Below are 23,136 nucleotides of genomic sequence, written 5' to 3'. Positions count from 1 at the left end.
GGCGTCGTCGTCCCATTCCGTCGTCGATGCTTGAGGTCCCTACTGTTTAATATATTACGAACGATTCAGTATAGACTTTGCTTGAGAAATTCAATATAGATATTAAAGTCTTGAAATATAAGCATAAATAGAGAAATATATTGCACTTACGTAACTTTGGGTCTGTTGTTGCTCGGTTTTTATGTACCCAGGCTCAAGTATACGGTTTTGCAGCGCGTTCTTTTTTTCCGTCTTGTTTTCCAACATATTGCAAAGCAAGGCAGGTTACTTTTGCACTTTCAACTCACAAATCTCTACTGCAGCCAAAAACAGCGCACCGATTTGCCAAAAAAGCGGCAAATCCTTTAAGGCCACAGAAGTTTCTCATCTCTTTCCCCCGTCATGGGTATTGCAATGCGTTTTTTTTTTTTTTTTTTTTTTTGTGGGAACTGCTTTTTTTGAAAGCTTTTGTTTCTGCTGGTTGAGTCTTTTGTGCGTGCATGGGGAACGCGAAGATGGACTCAGGGGATCCGGGTTAGCAAAAGTGCGTAGTCATGGAGTTTTCTGAGCTATGTGGAGCGTAAAACAACCGTTCCATTTCACTTCGCACCACAGCCGATTCAAGAATAGAACAAAACAGGTAAGGTTTTATCTCTTATTTAATTTCCATTTGCAGTTTACTAATAAGAGCGTGGGTTCCCTAAGTAGAAGCATTTAATGTTCAGCGCGCCTCAGAGCTCCTGGCAGTCAACTCCCTAGGGTTAATACCCAGCGTTTTAAAAAGAGTTTTTTTAATAGGCTATTTTCAAATATAGAGTAGCTATTAAATGTAATGTGGATCTTGAATGTTAAATTCAATTTTAAAAAAAATGGAAGGGGGAGGGGTAGTCTGCTACACAGCCGTTTTTAGAGTCGCATCAAAATATGATATTAAGCAGCATTCTGACGCTACTTAAGAATAATTTGAGTCATTTATAACGTTTTTACCAAATAATCTATCACGGCTATTGAAAATTTAAGGTTCGAAATATATTTTCGTTTTAGTCAAACTTTAAGTTCCTAGTGTTGGATTTTCAGTAGCTCGTCTAAATCACACAAAATTCGGCTGTTATCAATTTCAAAGTGTTTTGTTTATTGTCGTCATAGTAAGATCGATTTTTCTTAGAACTTCATTTTCACAAATTTCCATCCATAGCCAGTTACTGGTGAAAATTTTATAGCGATCGGACAAGGAAAAAACACTTTTAAGGCGATTGAAAAATAGCTGCATGGCCTCTGAAAAACTGTATCGAAACACCTTAACGATCCTCTTTATATCGACGTCTTCGGTATAACGAAAGATTTTCTTCAGCCCGGCCAAAATAACAATAAAATGTATGGAACAGAATCTCGATTTAACGAAATCCTCGTTACAACGAACACATTCCAGAAACGCAAACGTAAAATATACCTCGACATAACGAATACTGAAATGTGAACATGTGACCGAACAATAGCTAAAGAGGATTGCCAGACCAGCGAGGATAAAATTTATGTGTACAGTAATCTTAAGCAGTTTTGTTTGCCTGTCCTTGTATTTCTAGTGCGGTAGCTATGTACAGCTCTGAACTGAGACAATAGCTTCTCATACAAATGTTTAGTACAGAAATTGTTCAAATCCTGAAATGCTGGGCGTTGGAAATCAATTTGTTTTCCCAAAAAATTGATTAAATCGAGGTTTTCGATACAACTGACCCTCCATATAGCGAACAAATTTTCCTAGTCCCTTGGCACTTTGTTAAATCGAGGTTCTACCGTATTTGGTAAATATGGAGAAAATGGCGGAAATTCTCAAAAGTTTTCGAAGAAGAAATAACAAACTACTACCAAAAAAACTTGACAGATGATAACTGCTATTTTAAAAATATCTACTGGACTTAATATTTGATACTTAATTTACTTGATTTACTTAATTTTACTTAATTTACTTTATTTTAATATACTTAATTTGCACCGCCGCCTGGTTAGCTCAGTTGGGAGAGCGCCGGTCTGCTGAGCGGGAGGTCACGGGTTCAAACCCCGGCCGGACCAACACTCAGGGTCTTTAAATAACCGAGAAGAAAGTGCTGCCTTTGTAATGACATCTGCAAACGGTTAGACTTTCTAGTCTTCTCGGATAAGGACGAAAAACCGTAGGTCCCGTCTCACAGCACTTACACTTATCTGGTTCTTGTGGGACGTTAAAGAACCCACATCACTGTTCGAAAAGAATAAGGGACGTAGACCCCGGTGTTGTGGTCAACCTTCACATGTCACATCATTCACATCACGGGTTGGGTTGGTACAGTAAGCTCTTAAATGGACTGAGAGCGGCTGCCAGTGGCGCTTTTGTATGCTGACGTCCGAGCTGACTGTTCACATGTTAAAGTATTGTAAAGAGGGCACGTTTGTTGTCCTCTCCTCCACGACTCTCTCTCTCTCTCTCTCTCTCTCTCTCTCTCTCTCTCTCTCTCTCTCTCTCTCTCTCTCTCTCTCTCTTTAGATTGTCGACTGCGTATTTTCTACTTGTTCTCGCTCTGCTATTTTCAAACGGTAAATTCGAAAAAAGTTTGAATTAAAAACATGGACAGTAAAGTTTATGAATCATTTTCTAACTTTTTCAATTTTCCTGACACAGCCCTAAAACTTGGCGCGTACTATTTTCAATCAAACCTCGCCAACGTAGCAATTACTCAATTTTAGGTACAAGATACGAAATTTTTTTAAAAATTCGAAAAAACCAGCGGTTCGAAAGGTCCTCGAAAAAAGGAAAATTGCTACTAAAGACCGCTGGAATTAGTAATATTTTCATTTTTACCAGACCATTAATTTACGAATCTTTCCTGTTGTAAGCTACATCTTCAACAAGACTTAAAACATGAAGATTTTTTGAAAGTGCCCACCAAAGTTTTTAGTTAAAAATTCTCTTTGGGGGAGAATTTTCCAAGCACTGTTGTTTGCAACTCGCTTCGCATAATGGTTTACGTACATTTCACCTGTCAAGAGCTGTTTTTTTTATATTTTAAGCATTTAATGGCTAAACTTTACTTCGCAGCAAATACCCATTTGTGGTCGCAAATACCCATTTTTTCCTTTTTGGAGGAAAACGTACTTTTCATTGCAAAAAACATATTTCAGACAAAACATCGATCACCAACTATATTCCCCATATCTGTATTTTCCTTTTGTTTATCTCATACGTTTATTACACTTGTAGTCATTCACATTTTAATTCTTTATTATTCATTTTTATTTTACTGCGCAATTTTTATGAGCATGGATTAGTGGTACTGAGACAGTGGGGGTTACGTTTTCGCAATATTCACCTGCGTGCAAAAAAGGAACCTGCGGATAGCCGTGCAGACTTTTATTCTTGAGCAAATGGCGCTTTTTTTCTGCCAGCATGCGTCATTCTGAAGCGAACTCATTTCAGCTGCATTTTGCAGTGCCAGCACTAAACAGGCTGTCAGATAAAAATAATTTTCACTTTTTACTATACAATTTTCTCCATGACTAAAATCAGAAGAGTTTTACATTTTATTTGTTAATATAAAAGATCGTTTTCGGTCGTCTGATAAATCCGACCAAAACTGCCCAAGCCTTGTGTTTCTTTAATGACGCGCTCACAAATGGTAGCACATGACAGCAGAAGGAATGAACACTGTGCTGTAGAAAGAAAAGCTAACACATTATCCAAACTTTTAGAAAACTCGTTAAAAACTAATTATTATCATTGTTTCTGTTGTACGCATTCTTTGCGCGGGAATGGACGGAGGCAGAGGCTACTTTTTACACGCGTGTACATATCGCTAAAGAGTAACCTTGCCGACAGCGCGCGTTGTCTCGCAGTCAACAACTTGAGAGAGAGGCAAAGGGTGCAAAAGCTTTTTGACATCTTCAGGAATAACATGGGCGCCGTGTGAAAAAAATTGATGACTGTGAATTAAATACAAGAGAACTTCTTTCGATACTTAATTGATAGTTAATAATTTTAAGAATAATTAAATTGATAGGACTAACGAAATGTTCACTAGTTTTCTCCGGTTCATTATTATACTGTCACTTTTATTTCACGTAAACGGAACTAACATAAGTCTTAACGACGCGACCCGACGTATTACTATAAACCCTACTTTTACTATGTATGAATATCTACAGCTACTTACGGCCATGAACAGCTATGTGCGGGTGTGCAGGGCTACGTACGGCTCTGTATGGCTATGCAGCGCTATGTACGGCTATGTACGGCTATACGCGGCTATGTACGTCTATGTGCGGCTATGCACGGCAATTTACGGTAATGCGCGGTTATGTACTGCTATGTACTGCTATGCGAGGCTATGCACGGCTGTGTAAAGCCATGCGCGGTTATGCACAGCCATGCTCGGCTATGCACGGCTATCCACAGCTATGTATGGCTTTGCGCGGCTATGGACGGCTATGCGCCGCTATGTACTTCTATGTGCGGCTATGCACGGCTATGTCCGGCAATGCGCGGTTATGTACGGCTATGTACTGCTATGCGAGGCTATGCACGGCTGTGTGAGGCCATGCGCGGCTATGCACGGCCATGCGCGGCTATGCACGGCTATCCACAGCTATGTATGGCTGTGCGCGGCTATGTACGGCTATGGATGGCTATACGCGGCTATGTACTTCTATGTGCGGTTATGCACGGCTATGTACGGCAATGCGCGGTTATGTACGGCTATGTACTGCTATGCGAGGCTATGCACGGCTGTCTAAGGCTATGCGCGGCTATACACGGCCATGCGCGGCTATGCACGCCTATCCACAGCTATGTATGGCTGTGCGCGGCTTTGTACGGATATGCGCGGCTATCCACAGCTACATATGGCTGTGCGCGGCTATGTACGGATATGTGCGGCTATCCACAGCTACATATGGCTGTGCGCGGCTATGTACGGCTATGGACAGCTATGTGCGGCTATGAACGGCTATGAACGGCTATGGGCAGCTATGTACGGCAATGCGCGGCTATGTACGGCCATGCATGGCTATGCACGGCATGGTACGGCTGTGTAAGGCCATGTACATTTTATGTACGGCTATATACGGCTGTTTACGGCTATGCATGGTTTTGTTCGGCTATGTTGGGCTATGCACAGCTTTGCACGGCTATGCACGGTTATGTACGGCTATGTACGGCCATGCATGGCTCTGCACGGCATGGTACGGTTGTTTAAGGCTATGTGGGGCCATGTAGAGCTTATGTACGGCCAAGCGTGGCTATGAACGGCTATGTACGGCGATGTGCGCTCTACACGGCTATGTACGGTTATGTAGGGCTATGTAGGGCTTATGTACGGCTATGTATGGCTATATACGGCCATGCATGGCTATGCAAGGCTATGTGCGGCCAAACATGGCTATGCAGGGCATGGTACGGCCTTGTAAGGATATGTGGAGCTTATGTAGGGCTATGCACGGCTATGCATAACCATGCACGGCTAACTACGGCTATGCACCAGGGCCACCCAACGAGAATATAGTTCAAAAACACTTAAGCATAGCATTGTTAAACGGATTTTAGTATTTAAACGGTAGATATAGGCATATTTTTATCCCCTAAAAATTTTTCATCTGTTCAGATTTCTTAGCTGAAAGTCTAGTGATCCGAAAATCTTAGGGATTAAAACTTGCCTTTTCGAAACTTTCAGCCAAAAAAAAGGCTCCCGAAAATTCTAGGTGACCTTTTTAGGGTAAAAATCCATTAAAAATTGGCAATTATACCATTTTTTAAATGTTCGAAAATCCTAGGAGAGGCAGGAAAGCAAGAAATTTTAAAACAAATGTTCCGAAAATTCTAGATCTCAAATGGTTTTCGAACAGATATTTTCCGAACATTGACGTTGGGTGCCCCTGATGCACGGCTATGCAGGGCTATGTAGGGCTTATGGACAGCACGTACGGCTATGTACGGCCATACATGGCCGTGCACGCTATGGAACGACTGTATAAGGCTAGGTAGAGCTTATGTACGGTTATGTACGGCTATGTAGGGCTATGCACGGCAATGAACGCCATGTTACGGGTATGCAGGGCTATGTACGGCTATGAAAGGCTATTTAGGGATTATGTACGGCTATGCATTGCTATGTAAAGCCATGCATGGCTATGCACGGATATGTACGGCCATGCTTGGCTATGCACGGCATGGTACGGCTGTGTAACGCGATGTAGAGCTTATGTACGGCCATGCACGGCTATTCACGGCTATGCACGATTTTGTTCGGCTATATGTAGGGCTATGCACGGCTAGGCGCGGTTATGTACGGTTTTGTACGGCTTTGTACGGCTTTGTACGGCCATTCATGGTTATGCACGGCATGGTACGGTTATTTAAGGCTATGCAAGGCTATGTAGAGCTTATGTACGGCTAAGCGTCGATACGAACGGCTGTGTACGGCGATGTACTGCTCTGCACGGCTATGCACGGTTATGTACGGCTATGTAGGGCTATGCAGGGCCTACGTACGGCTATGCAGGGCATGGTACGGCCTTGTAAGGCTATGTGGAGCTTATGTAAGGCTATGCACAGCTATGCACGGCTATGTAGCGTTATTCACGGCTATGTACGGCGGCTATGTAAGGCTATGTAGAGCTTATGTACAGCTACGTACGGCTATGTACGACTATGTACGTCCATGTATGGCTATGCACGGCATGGTACGGTTGTTTAAGGCTATCTAGAGCTTATGTACGGCTAAGCGTGGCTATAAACGGCTGTGTAGGGCGATGTACCGCTCTGCACGGCTATGCACGGTTATGTACGGCTATGAAGGGCTACGTAGTGCTATGTACGGCTATGTAGGGCTTAGGTACGCCTATGCGCGGCTATATATTGCTGTGTAGGGCTATGCAGGTTTATTTAGGGCTATTTAAGGCTATTTGAGGCCGAAGGCCGAATTGGCTATTGACTCAGAGGCCATGAGGGGGAGACGAATAATTGTTTTAGTAAAATCCAACTAGTTGGTCAAAAATATTGAGACGAAACAACTTTAGCTAGCTAAAGCTACACTTTAATCATTTTTTGCCCACCAAATTGCCGGCACTTTTCGCTACTAGTGGGCTATAACATATAGCCTAGTAGTAGCTCAACCAATCAGAACGCAGCATTGATAATAGACCACTAGTTGGATTTTACTAAGTACGGATATTAGGCGATGTAGGGCAATGTACATGTAGGGCTATGTACGGCCATTATTGCTATGTAGAGCTAAGAAGGGGTATATTGGGCTATGAAGGTCTATGTAGTGTAGAGCTGGGAACAGTTACATTGCATATTAAATAATGTGAAATCACTTATATGATGGGTACACCACGCACCAACCGTGGGGTGTGGTGGTTCTTCGGGTCAGATATTCAGTTGTTTATTATTAGACTAATCGTGTTTGCTATCTGTTGGTATAGACTTTTTTTAGATTTGGTGGCTTCTAAAGAAGCCATTGTTTTCCCTTTTAAGTACAACTTAGTTTTAAAAAAGTTTATTTATTTCTCTTTAAGTTCTGCTCTAACTATATATTATTTTGAACGGGTTGCCTCTTTAAAGCAGCTTTCATAAATAATTTCATTAAGTGTTGTTTCCATATATACAGATTAGAAATCTCCAAGCTGACCCATGTTTTGGCCCTACTTTTTATAGCCTTTAATTATCTATGTACTTTAAAAATTGTTTGCAGCCGTAGCTACTAATATGAAGTCGTGTAGCAGTACTAAAGTTATTATTATCATTGCTTATTGTTGGCAGCACATACATGTATCCACTTGTAAGTTTGATAATGTGCTACGGAATCGAATATCCATAATTATGGTAACAAATGCCCCTTGTTAAGCGCTACGAGTATTTGTTACGGTAGCAAATACTCATTATGGGTAGCAAATACCCACTTTACAATTTAATGAGTATTTGCTACGGTAGCAAATACCCATTATGAGTAGCAAATACCCAGTCGAAATTTCAGTGAGTATTTGCTACGGTAGCAAATACCCATTTTGGGTAGCAAATACCCACTCGAAATTTCAATGGGTATTTGCTACGGTAGCAAATACCCATAAATGGAAAAATGGGTATTTGCTACTGTAGCAAATACCCATCGATCGTAGCAAATACGCACATGAATCTGCCTCTCTCTCTCTCTCTCTCTCTCTCTCTCTCTCTCTCTCTCTCTCTCTCTCTAATATTATCTAGAATTGCCGGGGCGAGCAGGCAAATGAAGAAAGATAGGATCGAGGTAAGCATGTTGTAGTATGAAAGTATGAATTATTTCGAATGAATAACAAACAAAAAAATTACTTTAATTTGGCTCTTATATGATTTGAAGAATTTATATGCAGATCTCGAAGGGTGTTCAGTTCCTCGATTTGTATTATTTTTCAAATCATACTCAGCCTTGTTACACTCCGTGGGTTCAGCGAATAAAACGTACTGCGTTAATGACAAGTTCCACTGTTTTTTATTCCGACCGTTTCACTCTTTACACACTCGTCCGATCCGCTCGCACTCTCCCCCACGGGGGCACTCCGCATATGAAAGGGGTGGGAATGCTCGTCGGAAATTTTGAATTAAACTCCTAAAGGAGACCGATCTGGGCGTGGCTCAAGCTTTTTTGACCCCTAAAAGAGACCATGTTAAAACACAGACAATATACATATTTTTATATTTTTTCCCGTGCAACCCTAAACGAGATCTTCACGGCTAAATATGATGGCGTTTTGCCCAGAACACCCTAAGTGAGGCCTCCTTGGGATCTGTGGTCTTAAAAATAACTCGAGACGAATTACCTATGGAATAGGGTGTGTATGGGGGATGCCTTTTCTGTCCCCTTTATCCTCTCTTGCTTACATTTTATCCAGGAGTCCTACTTGTTATTTGGGTGGCAAGATTCTGGGGTCGCCAGATTCGTCTCAAGGGCAAAATTAAAAATTAGGCATTCAAAGCCAGGCCTTGCCTGCAAACACCCTGACGATATGTTCACACTATGCCGAATAGCTCTTGCACAGGCACACGGATCATAGAGCTTCTGTTCATACATAAGAACGGTGATTTCGGTGAGTTACTTTAACTGGGCGAAGTATCAGTTTTTGGTGCTGTGAGAACAGGTATGTGGACCGTAGCGAAAGTGAAAAAGGGACAACGAGGTCTGGAAGTTTTTAATAGAGAGTGCAGTAAATTAAACCTCTCAGCCAACCACTTCGGCACAATTCTCAACTCGAACGACTTGCTCTTTTCCCAATACGTTGCTGTTCATACAATACCGGATAGCTTTTCGTGTCGACACCAAAAGCTATCCGGTATAGCCAGGTGTGCGACAAACGCAGAGTGCAAACTTGCAGACTGGCAAGTAAACATTGTCCTATAATGCTCAAATCCTAGCCCTAACCCTCACCTTAAGGGTTACAGTTAGGGCTAGAGCATTGTAGAACAATGCTTACTTGCCCGTCTGCAAGTCTACAGTCTGCGCTTGTCGCACACCGGGTATAGCCTAGCCCTAGATATTTTGGTTGTCGCTGCTCGCTGCCCGAAAACAAGAAATACAACTGGGTTCGCACGATAGGGCAAGGCACTCTGATAAAGTATTTTGTCAACGGTAAGAACTGAGACAAGTCGTTTTGTCAGGAAATTAAAAAGCAAATTTGTAAAATCCCAGGAGAAAACCTGGTGAATTTCAATGGCGCAACCAACTATATCGACGGGGATAGACTTAGTTGTACGCAGCTTTTCGAATATATTCAGCCGCAGTTTTGTTACTTTCATAATCTTCATGTACAACAATATCCAATTTTGGGGTAATTTCGAACAATAAACCAGTCTAAAACAAGCATGAAAAGGGTAGATCCCTGGTACAGTTAAACTGAAGTGTTAATGAAAATAGTCCATGCAGGTTGAACTTGTCGATGCTTAATTCAAACAATTTGTACCCTTATGTTGACCATTTTGAGAGAAATAAATATGCCACAATGACATCTCTAATACATGTAACTTACTACTAATACTGCTACTGCTACTGATGGTGCTACGACTACGACTACCAATCAGTACTACTACTACTAATGATGATTATTGGATATGACGACAAGGATGATGATGATTATTATTATGGACATGAGGATGATGTGACGATGATGATTGAAATTTAGGGAAAATTCGTTTCCTTTTTTGGGATGGGTATGAACTATGGGATGGAATTCCCCTTTCTCCCTTATGTCTGTTAGGTAAGTTGCGTGAAGGAGCAAAAAGGGGCGGGTGGCACTCGAAAAACGGCTCCAGTCTCCTTCCCTTTTGCTGTTCACTTCCCTGTTTTAAAATTCAATTTTGTCAGGGCATCCTGGACACTCATTAATTCAAGATAATTGCTGCAAAACCTCGTTTCCTGCAGGAGGGTGGTGAATAGGTCCGCGGATCGGCGGATTTGGCCTTAAAAAGCTCACGGATTGTGGATTTTGGCGATAAATCGAGCGGACTCGCGGATTTGAAAAATACCGTGGATCGCGGGTCAGCTGAAAGTTTTGGCCCAGTTTCCGGATTCTGTCAGTCTAGAAGTTCGGATTGTGGATCGGATCATCAATTTTCGGTCGGCCTTGGTCAATGTGCTGGTGTTTTGTCGGCGAACGTTCCACTTCCGAGGTTTCCGGAAGAGACTTTCTCGTGACCCGACGCATATTCATGTATTCTAGTATAGACAGCGTGACGGAACGTCAGGCAACCTTGTGCATGGTTCCTGCATGGTGACACATGGTTCAGGTAATGGCGGTAATGTTAATAGACTACGAGTAGTCCCCCATTTTTCCTCAGGGATAGTAAAGCGTGCGAAACGCGAGCGCGCGTGAAAATTTCCCCACTCGAGAAAAGGCGACACGCCTTTTTCTACCACGAAGGTGCCAAACGCGATGACTTTATTCAAAAAAAATAAGTTTCGATGCTGTGTCGATTCCAGTCAGTGGGGAAGTGTGGTGAAGCTACGCGAGCACGCTCGGTAAGTTTTATATTTGGTTTATACATGATATAAATTATGTTCTTCGAAGCTATTTCAGCTAGTTTGCTTGTCTTGATCGTTAACTTAATAAACCTTTTCACGGTTTCTGTCGCCATCTTGGTTGAGAGCAAACACGGCAAAACTCGCGTCTCGATATCGTGAAGTTTTCGGTGCAATAAGCCGAATGGGCTCTGAGTCAATAGCCCATGAGTTCTCTGAGATCGCGTAAACCTAAACGTTACGGAGATGTTAAAAGCAGATACCCTAAGATAGCAGCAGCTATGGAAAGATTATTATATTTTTGAGTAGACAAATCTCATAAACGGCTACAAATTCAACAGGAATACGCGCCAACTGAACAAATTGTTTGTTGTACATTTTAAAGGTTCTGCTCAACATACACAATTTTCCCTTGCTGAACGTAAACTGTACCGAGCCGTATCTTGGTGCGCTATATAGAAGCAACCTCGTTCCCAGGGTTCTCTCCTACCCGCCCTACGGAGCGAGCGAGAGAGAGAGAGACCCTGGAAAACGCTGGTCACGTGGCTCCGGAACAAAATTAATTCTTAGGGAGGAGTCCTTTGTCTCACATTGTTTTTGTCTGGTTTATTCGTAACGTTCATGCAGTGATCGCAACAGCAAGATAGATTTGCTAACCCTACTACAACTATAACTGAAACTAAGGGAAATTTCTAACTAAACAGAACTGTCAGATAAATAAGTGAATTACCAGAGAAGGAATCAAAAACTCGCGTTGTCACCGGTTTAACCGATGACTCCAATCGCTAAAAATCTACCATCTTGAGTTATACTTAAGCGAGTTAATTTTTTGAAGGTAAAATCCCTTTATGTTGAACTTCTATATTAATATTTTCAATGTTTGTCTGACAGCGGTTAGTAATCGGGCCAAAAAATCCTACACCATTTGCGGTCTTTGCGGTTCGGCGTGACAAACCCCTGGGACAAAACATGGCAGTTACATTGAGAGCAAGGAATCCAGTTAATACATTTACGATCAAAGTAATATTTTAGATCTAGTGACGGAAAGCTATAACCTTTGTCATGATGCGGCAATAGAATAGTGGTAAATAGATCAAAGATAAAAATAATTATATACCAATGCGACGTGGAAGACAACAGGAAATAGTATAAACAGAGACAAAACAGACAACATAACCTGCGTAATAGTGGTCTTGAAAACACATACAGATACTGTACATTTGTTTTCTAAAGTGGCCTCCACAACATAGATACGGCAATTCAAATTTAGTGCGTTTCGGTATGAATCATGACTACTACCAGGCAGACCAGGATACCTAAATTTTTTTTGACTACACAAACGGTGAATCCTTCGCGATTTCCGTTGCATGTGCCAAATGAAAGCATCGCTGATGAACATGCGACTAACATCCAGATATTCTGCAGAAAGTTACGCTTTCGCTGTCAAAGGACTATGTGCATTATTTTCGGCGATCAAGATCAGGTCAGGTACACAGTTTCACGGCTGCACTGACCTGTCTACGCTCTGTAGAGACAAATCTCACACTTACCTGCCTCTCCCCCAAATCGTTTGTTTGTAATCTCCCAGATTCTGGGAGACACGTGACCAGCGTTTTCCAGGGTCTCTCTCTTTCTCGCTCCGTTGGGCGGGTAGGAGAGAACCCTGGGAACGAGGTTGGCTATATCATGGTTCAAATTCTAAACTGTAAGATCCCTGAAAGAGTTCTGCTCAATATGAAAAAGGTTTTTAAAGGTTTCACACCGGTGAAGATGTGCTGCCTGTCACCTCTTGCAAGTTTTTACTTTTAAATACTTATTGGTAAGCAAATTACCCATCCTCGGAGACCCAGGGGCAGAAAGTGGGGGTGAGGGAAAGTCCAAACGGGCGGAAAAATATGAAAGTAAAAAACGGCGAGAAGAGCCCCTGGGGACAATGTCTTACCAACTGACTTCTGATTGGTGCCAGAAAACTTTTGTGTTTTTCTACCCAATCAGAGGGCAGAACGGCGGCGACCGTTTGGAACTGGTCTGGTAAGACATTGTCCCCAGGGGCTCTTATCGCCGTTCTTTACTTTCTTCGTGCCATATTTTCCCGCCCGTTTGGACTTTCCCTCGCCCCCACTATCTGCCCCTGGGTCTCCGAGGATGCAAATTACCATGAAGTTGAGTTCTGCCTCTTCCGAATTTTGCGGCTCTACTAGAAGCACGTCCAAAGTGATGTCAGTAAGTAAATTTATTGAAAAATCTTTTACGTAATACCAGCTACTTTCATTTTGCAAGTTGCAGACTATTTGATTGGTCAAATCTGTATTATTGGAAGAAACATTATAAGCTCTGTCCCTAATGCTTAATGTTTTGAAGCTGTAACGAAAACGTCTTAAACATGAAGTCCCGCATCTGTTGCGATTACTGAACAACTATGTGAAGTAATTCATTTTTTCATGCTACAACGCTACTTTCTATATACCACGAAAAAATTTTAAAGTAACACGGATTCGGATTTGAACAAAAATTAAGTCGGATAGACGGATCGGGCCTAAAAATACCACGGATCGGCGGATTTGCATGCATACCCCTATTCCCCCCCCCCCCCCCCCCCTGCAGCTTGCTCGAACTTCTCACGAAACGATTAGCCTGCCACGCCCCAAAGTACTAGAAACCTGGTCCCAGTTGTTCAAAAGGTGGATAGCGCTATCCACCGGATAAATCTCTATCTAATGGACATCGCAATAGGTTTCCCTAATGTTTATCCGGCGGAGAGCACTATCCTGACAGTGTTCGACACTAACGCTTGCCCACTTGCCCGGGGCAAGTAGAATTATGCGTTGGGCAAGTGTGTAAGCTGCACAGGTTGCCCGTTTGGGCAAGTGGTTAAGGATAACACTCGAGCCGCTGGGACAAGAATAGTCAGGTGAACATAGAAGGAGAATGAAAAACAAGTACAGTGACGGGTCCTTACGCCGATACATTGAGTACTTCGTTTTCCGCCATGTTTTTCTTCACGAGCAAGTATTCATGGGTAAGTTTGTACCCAGTCCTCTCACGTACTTGCCACGAACTTCCAAACAAACAAAGATGGCGGCCTAATGAGCAACCATGAGTTTATTTCGTTTTTTGTTTTACGCGGAAGTCACTGGTCACAGTCACTAAATGTGAGGACATCCAAGCAACACAACAGTTAAATTCTACAAAGCTTAAGGAACCAGGAGACAAGAGAAAAGTTGAATCTCAACCAGAAGTCTTCGCTGGGAAAAGCAAACGAGATCGAAAATACCAAACGTCATGGGAGCGCGACTTTCCTTGGCTTGTACACGATGAAGAAAAGAACACCATGAAGTGCGAAATTTGCTGTTCTTTTCCCGAAATTTCTGACAAATCTAGGTCCCTGGTCATTGGAAACGGTGCCTTTAGGCGTACTACCATTCAGGCCCATGCTAAAAGTAAAACTCACTTCAAGTGTTTTTGGTACCGTATGACCTCTCGCTTGGGATTTATGCTAGGCATTAAAGTTAGAAGGCACAAGTATTGAAAATTTAATGAAACTGCGAGCAAAGCGAGGTGGTGATTTTTTGGGGGCAACCAAAAAATACACTCGGCAAGTAAAACTAGCGACATAGTTGCCCAGAGGGCAAGTTAGCAGGAAAATTAGTGTCGAAGACTGTAATCCAGCTTTTGAACAACTGGGGTCGATCTGTGGTAAAAATTTGGTTATGTGACTTCTTAGCCTTAACCTCATGTTTGCCCCGACAGTCTTATTTCGCCCCATGTAAGGGCATCCGCATTCCGGAATCTTGGAAATTTTTGCTAGTGGAATCCGGAATCCTGGGCCTTGGAATCCGGAATACAGCGGTAGGAATCCGAAATCCCACTAACGATTGGAATCCGGAATCCAAGTTCAACTATAAGATCTGGAATTGAATAACTGGAATCCGGAATCCACGGCGTGGAATCCAGAACCCAAGACTGTCTTCGATTCCGTTACATGGGGCGACTTATTTGTTTTCAGTGGAACCCCGCTCTACGGACACCCGCTTAATAACGACACCCGTATATAACGGACAGTTTCGTTAGTTCCGACGAAAAGCTCATGAGTGCTTTCTAATATTACCCCGGTTAATACGAACACTTTTCTGTCCCGTGTCACAAACTCGTATCGTCAATCCCGTTTGATGGACGTTGGTTATATGCGTTCAGTTGTACTATCTTCCTCGTGACAATTATGTACGTGTGTACCCTTTTCAAATATGATGGATTTCTATGGAATAATACGATTCAATTGCATACAAAACAAAAAAGTACCAACAAACAAAAACAACAAAACTAGTACCAAGTAGCATAACATGTATGATGTATGGTTTTCACGGTGACGTCATCAAATTGTAAAGTCAAAATAGCTAGATTTTACGAATTCTCATTCACACAAGGTTGAAGATAAACAAAAAATGAATCCTTGTACAAGTTTCCAGTCCCATAGCATCTATCATTTAGAAAATCCAGCAATCTGAATTTCCGAGTTTTCACATTGCGTGATAGCCTCCCCGCAAACGTCCTTGGGGTTCGTTCGTCAAGCATTCATGGGGAAGAAATGAATGCGTGACGAACGAACCCCAAAGGACGTCTGCGGGGAGGCTAAGTGCGTGATCGACACAACACGAATGATAACTCGTTGAAAGAAAGACTCTCCTCGTGATTTTCAGCAGTTTAACCATTTTTAGTGTTAGAAGATGTGTTTATGCCCACGTAAGCTAGCTCGCGAGTGGAAAGAAAGAGCTTTTATGGAAGAAGTGAACTCCAGATGTTTTCGTTGATTTCCGGCGGCCATATTTTTGCACCAAAACTGTTCACAAATGATTTTATTGGCGTCTCCATACAAAGCTCTACAATGGTGCGTGAAATGTTTCGGCAAATGACTCGGAAACTGTGAGCCACATAGACCTGAGACTTGGACAAATTCTTTATATATCAGCTTGTAACATTTCATTTTCTTGGCTTCTTCCTTGAGACGGTTTCCAATTTACTATTTTGTGCCGTATTATTGCGTGACATTAAAAACGAGGCTTGCACAATAAAATTCTAGCACTTTCCCAAATAGTCTAATTTCCGTATAGAAAGATTACGAAATATACCGCTTTAGAAACGCTTACACAAGATCCTAAAACAAGGCAAACTCAGTTGACAAACTGGCTTCTAGAATGTCACACTAGTCACGCAAAACAATTTACAAGTTTCACCACCTTGGCGGTTTACTCTGCAGACTGTGCAGTCGTTGTTCCCACGTGTACCTTTTTGCCGCTTACTTTCCTTTAGTCTTTATATCAATAAAACATGTGTCCGTGAACTGCTGAGAGCTCACTTTGTACGGATTTGTCGGCACTGTCCTTTTTTTAAGTTTTCCTGTCACTGTCTTTCTGTCATCGACAGACATTTGTTCCCAGATTCCTCGCCACTGTTCTATACGCTGGGGCTCAAATAAAAATGGCGTCTACCGCTAAGGCGAGGGTGTTGCTATCCACCAGCTGATTATTGATTTCAGAAACTAAAGGAGATGAAAACCGAAAGGAAGTCGCAGTGGAGTAGCTGATAGCTGAAATGTAAGTATTCCTCATAGGAAAATTACCTGAAGAAGGAGATACTATTGCACTTTTGGTTCTCGGAAGCCGCTAAACGATTCGGCTTGGATGCCAGGGCCTGGATGTGATGTATTTAACAACATTCGCTCTTGTTTCCGGTCTAACTGTCAAAGGCGAATGTTATTATATGCTGACTACCAAATGATAAAAAAAAAAACGCAACACTTCGTTTTGACGTCAATAACAAGATCACAGAGCTTCTCTTCCAATGCAATCTTCGACTTCCGCCTTTAATAGCTGGCATTCTATTAAACCAGGGGCTGTAGTAGTCGGAAGGGACTTAGATCAACTGTATTTAGTCTATTTAACAAAATAGTTATTAAGCCTTTCAAAACAAGTTGTTTCGCCCTTCTGTTCACGAAATGGAGAAAACAGGGCTACATTTCTTCTGTAATATGGATGTCGATTGTAGTATCACATGCCTTGGTTGATGAGATTGAGTCAGGGGGAGGGCCGGGAACTGCCAGAATAAATACATATGATATCTATCAGTGTGCAAAGAAAATCATGTCCAATATCCCAGGCCAGTGGATTTTGCTATCGGGCTAGTGAATTCTGTTCTTAACTTGCCCAATGGGCAAGTGCTGTTTTTTGGAGAAATTCAAATTACAGAAGGATAATTGTAATCAATCCTGCTAATCAAAAAGGGTTTTGGGGATAGTTGAAATGACTTGTGGGCTTAAGTACATGCTTACACCTGAATGGCAGGCTGTAAAACTGACTTTCTTTGTGCCCTGTCTATGTTTTTTTAAAAAAAGTAATGCCCACTGAAAAAGTGTTGTTTCTTTTTTATATGAAAGTTATTTCAAATAAAAAAACATAAATGATAAAAATTTATTGATAAGTTAAATTACAAAACACCAAAAAAACAAAAAACAGTGAAATTGTGGAGCAGAAGTTTGGAGGTATAAATATGGAAGCTCTCATAAGCAGACACACTCAGGGTGCAAGCACTGTGCTATCTCTTGTGGCTGTTGAAGTTTAACCGGATGTGTTTGTGAAAAAAAAAGAAAGAAGAACAGACACTGAAAAATAAATTCATAAATTCACTGTGAATAGCAGTGATTCGATGTATTGAGATACCAGATTTAGAGGTAAATGAGATTTCATTTCAGATGTCCACCTAAAGGAACCTAAAACAAAGCTAATAACTAACTTCAATAAATCCAAAAAAACTGTCTGGGGCTGCTAAAGGCATGGGAATGTAAACATACAGCGTTTGTTTTGGAATTGAGACAAGGTTTTGTGAAAGCGACTGGTTTTGGCTTAGTAAAAGTCAAGCGGTTTGCTTATGAGAGTGTCCACCAGGAAGAGCCTCCAGGAAGAGTCTCCAAATTTTTTAATTTTTATTGTAATATTGTTCTGTTTTTTTCCTATAATTTGAAATAAATTATGTTCTGAAAATCTTCCTTCCTTTATTTGTTTTGTAAGTGGACATAGTTCACCCCCTTCCCCTCCCCCCTTTGTAGCTGCATTGTTTTGTAGAAATGGCACGTACAGGTACACGTAGTCATTTTGTAGCCATGAACAAAGTGATCTACACTTTGATCTGAGCTCCTTTACTAGATTTGCTTATAATCCCAAGGAAGTGACATCATGACATACACGCAGCCGCATTAAAAAGTACACATTTAAGGCAAAGTTTGCTCCGTTTTCAAATGTTGGTAGAACCAGAAAGCATAGATGGGAATACATTGACTGAGTGACAACATTTTTTAAATATGTAAGAAAATACTAATGATTATTGTTTTGGATAAAAGCCCCATCTGACTTTACAATTTATTTAACAGAACCCACTATTAAATATCCCTCTTTACATTACCAGTAACCACTAGCGGGTTCTTTTACTTGTGGTGAAGTGGAATACCATTTCATCCAAAACGTCAACCATTTACATTTAAAAAGCTGTCACTTCCTTTTAAATAATTTTCTAGTTGATGACCTAACATACCAGTAACAGTGACATGACAAAATTATCACTGTATATTTATTTAAAATCTTACTGCAGACATTTGAAATTATTTATTTCATATTTTATTCATCTTCACAGCCTCTTGTTTTTTTAGTTCTAACCCAGTAACCATTTGAACAAATGACCATTCACTATTCCTGTCCATGACAGCATGCTGATACCAAAGAGCTATTGACTACAAGCTTAGCCCAGCCACAAATGCATCAACAGAACTCTTTATTGGAGCAACCCAAAATCTAGTCAATTTATGTCAAGCTTTATTTATAAGCTGAGCCACCAAAATATCAAAACAGGGCTTACTTTAAGGTTGTCTTTAATATCTTTTACACGAGAGCCTTTTTCTGTTGAGGATACTCAGTCACAATTTCTTATTAGTTAATAAAGTTAATGTTGTTTGTTTTTTGTTTTCAGTCATCCCTCATGGCAGCCTCTTCTGATCAAGAATTGAAATTTGAAAAACAGAAATCAAGTAGCGACACAGTACGTTAAGCCTCTCAAAAGCTGTCAATTATTCTTCTTTTTATACCATATATTTAGTAACCAAACAAGATTTAGAAAGAAATCTTTACTTAATAGTTTTTTCCCTTTAAACTTAGACAATCAAAAAACACAGCATTTCTTTTGTTCTAATGTTTGAACTAGAGCCTAGACTCAGAATAGGCATAATAGGGGCATGGGTGGTAAATAGGAGACTTAATTTGATCTGGCTGGTCATCATGTTCGACCATGGGGTAGCTAGGATTTTGTTAGACATAGGATAGTTCATATACACGTAAGCTAGGTTCACGACTACAAGATATTTGAAACCATTGTGTCTAAATTTAAGACTTTGAGACGGTCATGATTCCAAGAGAGCCTAAGAAACTGAGAATCATCATTACTGGATAAACCATTCGACAGGCATAATACGGTGCAGTGAAACTTGTCTGCAAACAACAAATTATATGAAAGTAATAAAATTTGGGCTTGGTTGGCTTTTGATGGGGATTTAATCTGTCTTTTGCAGGCTGATAATTATCCTCAGATCACCACCTCAAGCACTTCACAAGTAGAACCAGGTCAAAGTGATGGTTTTTCTGCCAGGTCAGTACTAAAAGTTACCCTTCTGGGAAGTGAGTGGAATTCCTCAGAAGGTGGTTTGTCAACATTAAATAGAGAACTTGCAATTTACCTTTCAAAACATCCCAAAGTGGAAGTGACATTATTAGTTCCCGAGGGAGTTTGTAAAGATGATGAGAAAAAAGAAGCTGGAAGCTATGGAATTACCATTGTTGAAGCAAAGGAACAAACAGGGTATGATCCCCTTGACTGGTTAACATCCCCACCTAGAGACCTCAGCGTCGATGTCATCATTGGGCATGGTACGAAACTTGGCCGGCAAGTCCAAGGAATACGATATTGTGCGGAATTTAAGAATTGTAAGTGGGTACAAGTTGTACATATTGCCCCAGAAGACCTTGGAAAATTCAAAGACTACACTAATCCTACTTCTAAAGGTGAACGAAAACATCAAGTTGAAGTTGACCTTTGTAAGCGTGCTGATCTTGTCATGCCTGTTGGACCCCGACTGACAGAATTTTACTCTTCATATTTACAACGCTACAAAAAGGAAATGGATGTGCTTTCATTCACTCCAGGACTTTTTGAAAGGGAATTTGGGGATCTGGAACAAGATGCCAATAACAATGCAGATTTTAAAGTGTTAATTTTTGGTCGTGGCGATAAGGAAGATTTTGAGCTTAAAGGATACAGCATCGCTGCTAAAGCATTTACTGACCCACGGTTAGAAAAGAAACCTTATCAACTGATCTTTGTTGGTGCCCCTAAAGAAAAGGAAAAGCAAGAAGAGTTTAAAGAAAGACTTTTGCAATGTGGTATTGCTAAAGAACAGCTTATTGTTAGAACATTTATAGAAAACAGGGATAGTCTAAAGGATTTACTGTGCGAAGTTGATCTTGCCATCATGCCATCAAAATCAGAGGGATTTGGTCTTGTCGCACTTGAAGCCTTATCTGCAGGCCTCCCCATTCTTGTGGGCAGTAGGTCAGGATTTGCCAAAGCATTAGAAAATATTCCGCATGGTTATTCATGCATCATGTATTCAGATGATCCTGCAGAGTGGGCAAAATCAATTGAAGCTGTTCGTGTCAGACATGGAATGCGGCTTAGAGAGATCAAAACTCTGAAAGCATCCTATGGAGAGATGTACAGTTGGAGAAAGCAATGTGACGCCCTTGTTGAGAGGACGTGGAAAATGATCCATGGTATGATTCAACTAGATACTGGCTTATGTTTAGACATTTTTAGTACATGTAATAAGGGTAAGATAATTTAGTTCGTTGTACCTTATCGTGGTACAGGATGGTCTATACTTGTCTTAATAGACTCTCCAGGTCTTGGACGCAGGTCGGCGAAAAGTCCTTTGGGTAATTGAGGTACATGTACTACCCTTTGTTGAGCTCAATAGTTATCGCTGAATGTTTCAAATGAGAAGTAGAGCACGTTGGAATAAGCTGTTCAGAACACTATGTGCATTCAACATTAGCGACAACAATTTTATAGCTAATTATTTCGTCTATATTTCTCAAGAATTTCCTACAAAAAGTTATTCTTGTTTTGATGTGTATCTTAAAAGCCTATTTTTTCATTAAACATCATCCTGGTGTAATAAGTTTAATAAAATTGCCGTCATAACAAAAGTTTGTTTTCACAGGATCCTCGAAAGAAAACAAAAAACGAAGAACAGACGCCCCTACTGATGACGATCGGCTTGTTTCCGAAACGTCCCCTGGTAGTAACTTTGAAAAGAAAGTTGATGCTGCATCAGGAAATCAAACAAAAATGTCCACAAATACAGACTCTCCGTCTCAAAATAGCCGTAAGGGTAAACTTTCAGGATCTTCCTGTGACCCAGGTATGAAATTTTTTTCTCTCTACTGCTCACACGCATGACTCTGAAGGGTGGGGTGATTTGTTAGATTTCACAGAGGTGCTTTTTTGATAGAGATGTTTCAGTACTGTTTGATCTTTTTCCTCCGAATTTTAGCGTTTTATTAGACCCGAATGGGATTCTACCGGAATTTCGATAATACGTTCCTCAGCGGTGTTGTTTTTACTTCCAGACATCGTTATCAAGCACAGTTACCAGGACTTGAGTAATGAACAGGAAGAAACAGTCCATGACATTCTATCACATCACATACAAGTGTTCATGAAGCATCGCAAGGTTGCAACAGCTGATGAAGTGTCTGCTCTGATCAAACATATAGAAAAGACGTACAACTTGGCCTTGGAATCTGTTGGTGTGGGCTCTCTGGAAATGAAATTTCGATGCCCCACCCTAGAGAGCCTTGAGCATTTGTGGAATGACTATCAGTCAGGTTACCTAAATGAGATTGCTGAGAAATATCTTGTGACCAGTGACATAAAGGAGAAGCTGAACTTGGAGACTGTCAGGTTAAAGACAACAATTGAAGATGAAAACTACCGGAATTGCAGGAAGATCCTAATGGAAAAGTCATGTAAGTTTGAGAGTTCTCTTACAGTTTAAGTTACAGATTTATCTACAACAAATTGATCAGTACCATTTACTTACAGTGGGTCAAAATTGACAGGGGCACATTCTTCACTGAACTTCCTGTTTAAGATCCATCCAGGACAGGATTGTTCAAAGCTGGGCTAGGATAACCCAGGCTTAGTGCGAAATTTGAACTCGGATGTAAAAGCTTAAAAAACGAGTTCATTCTTATTCTTTTCGTCTACAATTTGATGATTGGATACGCTAAAATGAATAGCAAAAATTATGCGACGAAATGCTTTTGAACGAAAGAAAAGGAAACTCGGATTAAAATTTAACCCCGGGTTAACCGGCGCTAATCAGCCTTCGAACAACTTGGCCAGGGTGAAAAGAGACAGGGTTTGGTGGCCGTTGTAGACTGTTTTATAATTGAGGGTATAGCATTTGAGTGAGAATGAGGCTGATGCTTCTGAGATTACATGTGATTACAATTTTGAAACAGCTTGCACTTATTACCTGAAAGATTGAAAATACGTGACGAAAGTACGGTAGACTAAAGGTAATCATTAGTCTAGGAGTCTAGTTTCCCGGCCAAGATGCCGCTGATAAAAACGGTAGGGGCGGCTAATCGGCAGTCGCCCGCGATACCTCGAAAATGTGTGGCTTTTTACCACAGGAACACCAAGATTAGGATGCGTTCTGACGAACGGGATAACTAGCTTTATCTCATTGTGTGTTAGCAGTGTTAACAAGCAGCAGTGGCTTTTCACCGTCAACTGAATCAGATCAAGAAAGAGAGGATTCTTTACGGATCGACACAAGCTCAGATGTTCTTAAGGTAGGATCTTTTTAATTGTTTAATAGCAACTGAGGTCAAGTAAATCGGAAAACCCTTGTTTTGAATACTCTAAGTCTCTTTTCAGTTTTCGAGGATTGTCGAATTCTCGAAATCTTATGCTATTTTTTTAGTGCCGCCCGTGATTTGACATTGAGGTATATTGCTTGGATCTTTCTAAATTTGAT

General features: G+C 41.0%; 2 protein-coding genes across 2 annotated transcripts in view; both read left to right on the top strand.

Annotated features, from left to right (window-relative positions):
• Positions 1 to 16,457: 16,457 nt before the first annotated feature.
• On the top strand, positions 16,458 to 20,931 carry LOC140932304 (D-inositol 3-phosphate glycosyltransferase-like). The gene is made up of 3 exons (XM_073381924.1): positions 16,458 to 16,585; positions 19,008 to 19,076; positions 19,603 to 20,931. Exons 2-3 carry the CDS (start codon positions 19,017 to 19,019, stop codon positions 20,929 to 20,931), a joined length of 1,389 nt encoding a protein of 462 aa, XP_073238025.1. The 5' UTR covers positions 16,458 to 16,585; positions 19,008 to 19,016.
• Positions 20,932 to 21,321: 390 nt separating this feature from the next.
• LOC140932302 (uncharacterized) overlaps positions 21,322 to 23,136 on the top strand; it is a 118,461-nt gene continuing 116,646 nt past the window's right edge. The window contains exons 1-3 of the mRNA XM_073381923.1: positions 21,322 to 21,510; positions 21,719 to 22,117; positions 22,854 to 22,951. Of these exons, the coding sequence (XP_073238024.1) occupies positions 21,438 to 21,510; positions 21,719 to 22,117; positions 22,854 to 22,951 (570 nt within the window). The 5' untranslated portion in view covers positions 21,322 to 21,437. The remainder of the gene's footprint in view (positions 21,511 to 21,718; positions 22,118 to 22,853; positions 22,952 to 23,136) is intronic.

Source organism: Porites lutea, chromosome 3 (assembly GCF_958299795.1).
Source record: "Porites lutea chromosome 3, jaPorLute2.1, whole genome shotgun sequence".
Taxonomy (NCBI): domain Eukaryota; kingdom Metazoa; phylum Cnidaria; class Anthozoa; order Scleractinia; family Poritidae; genus Porites; species Porites lutea.
This window is presented reverse-complemented; position numbering and strand designations above follow the sequence as displayed.

Bases quoted from the DNA above. Each gene is read 5' to 3' on its own strand.
- LOC140932304 (XM_073381924.1), top strand. From the start codon at position 19,017: ATGGCAGCCTCTTCTGATCAAGAATTGAAATTTGAAAAACAGAAATCA. The intron at 19,077-19,602 runs GTACGTTAAGCC...TGTCTTTTGCAG, and splicing joins AGAAATCAAGTAGCGACACA to GCTGATAATTATCCTCAGAT.